Source organism: Mauremys mutica, chromosome 1 (assembly GCF_020497125.1).
Source record: "Mauremys mutica isolate MM-2020 ecotype Southern chromosome 1, ASM2049712v1, whole genome shotgun sequence".
Classification (NCBI taxonomy): domain Eukaryota; kingdom Metazoa; phylum Chordata; order Testudines; family Geoemydidae; genus Mauremys; species Mauremys mutica.
Window position 1 is genome coordinate 93,828,893 of NC_059072.1, and position 4,200 is coordinate 93,833,092.

General features: G+C 50.6%; 1 protein-coding gene across 1 annotated transcript; it reads right to left on the reverse strand.

Moving 5' to 3' along the window:
• Positions 1–276: 276 nt before the first annotated feature.
• On the reverse strand, positions 277–3,853 carry ATF4 (activating transcription factor 4). Its single transcript, XM_044989961.1, has 3 exons — positions 3,666–3,853; positions 2,165–2,476; positions 277–1,211 (listed from the first exon to the last, which is right to left on the reverse strand). The coding sequence occupies exons 2-3, from the start codon at positions 2,379–2,381 to the stop codon at positions 364–366; spliced, it is 1,065 nt and encodes a 354-aa protein (XP_044845896.1). The 5' UTR covers positions 2,382–2,476; positions 3,666–3,853; the 3' UTR covers positions 277–363.
• Positions 3,854–4,200: the final 347 nt, after the last annotated feature.

The window sequence follows — 4,200 nt, forward strand, 5'->3', positions numbered from 1 at the left end:
AGTGCCAAGCAGCAAGTGCATTTGGGAAGTGACAATATTCCAGGTCTTCCAAATTAGAAACCACTTGTCCTCCCCTCCAAACCCCTATCCCAGTTTGCTTGTATTCCCTGAATGCTACACCAGTAGCAGCTCTATACTGTATAGTATCTCCATTCCATTAGCTAGTGAGTCCAGGAGACTACCAAACTCTTGGTTATAAAGACAGCCAGGGACTGTAGTGAGAAAAATTGGTCTAGTCTTTCAAATGCACCCCCCCCAAAACACACAAAAGCCAACTACTATTAAATAATTTATTAGGCAGTAATACACAACTTTTAGCATCAAGCTCTTATGTACATGCACATAAAACTTCTACTGACTACCCTATTCAGGGACTTTAGCTCTTTTGCCCTTGGCCTTGCGGACCTCTTCAATCAAATCTTTCAAATACTGGATTTCTTTGCTCAGGGAATCTGCCTTCTCCTTCAGTGCCTCATTCTTCTGCTCTAGCTCTCGGCACTCCCCAGACAGTGCCTCCTGTTCTGCCCTCTTCTTCTGCCGATAACGTGTGGCAGCTGTCTTATTCTGCTCCATCTTCTTCAGTTTCTTATCAGCTCTTTTTTCTCCCTTTACCTTTGCTGACACGATCTTCTCGGCAGGATGATCATATGGTTTGGGCCGCACAGATTCACAAATGGGGTCTGTGGCAAACTGGCTGTCAGTGAGAGATTCTATAGAGGTGGTTGGACTGTGTTGGGGGGTCCCCAGATAAGACTCTGGGCTCATGCATATTCCACTATCATCTGAGTGGGCTTCCTCCTCTTTCTCCAACTTGGGGACCACCACCACAAATGTGGTGGCTTCTGGCTTTCTGTCTCCTTCCAGTACATCAACTTCACTGCCTAGCTCTAAACTAAAAGAATGGTCTGGAGTGGAAGTCAGGGACCCTGGGGAGAGGGGAAGAGACAGAAGGAGGGTGAGTGAGGCCACCTGATCTACTCCAATTGGAGATTCAGGGTGATGGATAATTGGGTCAGTTATCAGTGGAGGTTCCTTGGTGTCAATTTCCTGGGTAGGAGGGTCTAATAGATCACACGAGTCTTCCAACGTGGCCATGAGCTCGTCTGGAGAGACGGTGGCTTCCAAGTCATCCATTCCTAACAGGGCATCAAAGTCAAATTCCTTCAGATCCATCTTCTCCACCATCCAATCCATGCCTGAGAAGGCATCCTCTGCAACACAAGGAAACTTAATTACCATAAAGGTACAACAGTCTCACACACATAATCAACTCAAGCCTTCTGAAAAAACTCCAGATACAAAATGTTTTGCGTATTTTTCCCCCTCCATCCATTCCCTCATTGCTAAACTTTTTCATATGCTAATTTGACAAATCTAGTACTTGCAGCAGATTCTGCCGCCATCACTTTCACACGTTCTGCACAGAAGAGACCTGCTCAGGCCTAATTTTTAAGTCTGACCCAGACTGGACCCAAGCCTACTTAATCCTGAGAGGGTCAAATTATTTTCTAACCTAACCTCAATCCAGCACCACCACTGCTTCATGCCCAAGGGGTCAGCTCTCTTATCTGCCTCTTGTGGCATGAAGAGGCTGCATGCATCAGCAGCTTCGTGGCTCTAATCCTGCCACCCACTAGCATGTGAGAGACTCTGACATGCCACTCACTGTACTGTGGAATGAGGTTTCTGGCAGAACCAAGAAGCTGCACCAACCTGACTCCAAGAGGATTGGGTTGTTTTTCTACTTGATACTTGTCATTTGTCTGGGATGGGTTACAGGGCTCTACTACACAGGACAAAACCCTGAGAGTGACTTATGACATTCCATTTCTCTCTGGCTCCTCCAATCTCTACATTGGAATTGAAGTGTTTAAGGAGAGACTAAGAGATAAGTGAAAGCAAATGACAGCAACATTCCCACATCTTGTGGGATCCTTCCCCAAAGTATAGGTTTCTGAACCGTATGTGGAACATGGAGGAAGATGCTCTTGATTCTAAACAGACACAGCTGTTTCATCCACTTAAAGAGCTCACTGGTTAATTACAACAATGGCAGAACGTTAAGTGATATGCAAATACTTCCTGACAGGACACCTGATGTGAACACCTAATCTAAACTGATCCAAGCCAATATATTTCCTGTGTGAATAAAGTAATGCCTTACCCTGGCTGTTATCTGTGTTTTTGCCCAAACTATCCACAGCCAGCCAGTTGGAGGAGACTGCCTTAGCCTTGTCGCTGGAGAACCCATGCGAACAGAGGGGCTTGGCCACCTCCAGGTAGTCATCTAGAAGTCCTAGGCTTTCCTCAGCCACCAAAGACCACTGGTTGAAGGGGGTTAGGAAACCCCCCAACAGCATCTCGTTGTTCAAGAGGTTCATCTTGGTCAAGTTTTAACGCTTTTTTGTCAAAGAGTGTAGATGAGTAGGTGTCTTTGTCAATTACAGCAATGCTGCTGTGAGGTGCTTTGAAAAACCTGGAGCAGAGATAAAAGATCATTCATTATATAGCAGATGTAGCCATTTGTTTTTGATTTGACTTAAATACTGAATGTTCTCTACCAGTGTAAAAATGTTAATTTAAATACAAAAAAATCCACTAGCAAAACCATGTTATGGAACACTAAGCAGACTAGGGTTGTTCGCCTTTTCAGGATCTCACTTTTCCTGTCAGACACATTCTTTGCATTTTGACACCTTCCTGCCCGTCTCAGAATCCTATCCCCACAACAGTGCCACCTGGTAACTACTAAAATGGTGCTCATTAAATCTTAACAAAAGGGCCACTCAAGTTTCCTCAGGACCAAATATGGTCATCTCTACTGCTAGAGCCACACCCACCATTCCGCTGTGACTCATACATAGCAGGACTCATGCGCCTATGCCAAGCTGCAGCCATTTCATGTTCCTGCCCGCGTGCCTCTTCCCCACCCTATAAATAGGCAGCCATTTTGTGCATCCTGCCACGTTTCCACTGGGGCTACTCCCGACAGCAGCTGGCATCTAACAGATTCGAGCCTGCCCAGAATCCGCAGGGGCAGAGCGGCATTAAATAGCTTGGAGTCCCAGCCAGTGACCAGGGAAGGGGAACTCTTACTGCAAAGACACAAAGGGGACATTTAAGGATGACACGGGCTGTCGCCTGGAAACCCAGGCAGGGATAATAGTGGGGAACTTGGGTGAGAGGCTGAACGAGCCTCCTCTGCGATGGCAGCCGCAGGATTCCGCCCGAGAGCAGAGCCCTGGGGACCCGCGCGCCTCCAGGGGCTCGGGGTGGAGAGGAGGCGAGACAGAGCGCGAGGCTCCAGACTCACGTGCCGACACCCCCCTCCCCCATATCCAGGATGGACCGCTCCTGCCCTGCCTGTGAGGAATGGTTTCTCCCTGGGCTAAAAGGATCACAGGAATTCCCCTCCCCCCCCCCCCCACACACACACACGCAACTCGCTCTCCCCCCTAACAGGGGATGGAAACGCGCAACGGAACGTTCAGAACGTCTCGAGGGGACCGTACCATCCCCCCCCCCCCGCCTTCGCGAGAGGCTAACTCCCTCGCTACGGACTACACCATTCTCAGCCCCCACCCCCCGACCGGGCAGAAACCATTCGCCAACATGGGGGAGGCCTTCTCAGCTCCCTAGTCCCCTGCCCCCACCCCCGTACTCACGCCATGGTTGCAGACGCCGGGGATGGGCCGAGGACGCCGCTGCTGTTGCTGCGCCCGCTGCACTGGCCGATGCCGCTGCTGGCCCTGCCGCCCTTACGAAGCCATGGCAGCGGCGGCGGCGGCGTGGGTGGGTCCGAGCTGCGCCCACGCACACAACTTCACACAGCCCTAGACAGACAGACAATGAGAGGGCGCGGCCCGCGCTCCCCGCTTATATAGCGCCCGCCTTCTTGCGTCTAACAAAATGAGATCCGGTAACACTGTATCCTTCCGCTTGATTCACCGCGCGCTCAAAACTGCCTGTGCGACTGGAAAGGCTCTGGGCCCAGCTGACTTCCCCCGCCTGGCTAAAGACACCAAGTCTCTTGGTCTCGCACACGGCAGAGGTCGGGGCTAGCGAACACGCGGCAGAAGTAATACAGGGACTATATTATATGCCACACTGACACCATGCCGCATTGTCTCGAAGTGACGTCACGCAGAGACAGGGGCGGGGCCTCACCGCGCCTCCGACTGAGCCTGGCCAGAAACGGGC

Excerpts from the sequence above, each read along its gene's own strand:
- ATF4 (XM_044989961.1), bottom strand. The coding sequence starts at position 2,381 with ATGAACCTCTTGAACAACGAGATGCTGTTGGGGGGTTTCCTAACCCCC. Across the intron at positions 1,212-2,164 it reads AAACACAGATAACAGCCAGG|AGGATGCCTTCTCAGGCATG; the intron begins GTAAGGCATTAC and ends CTTGTGTTGCAG.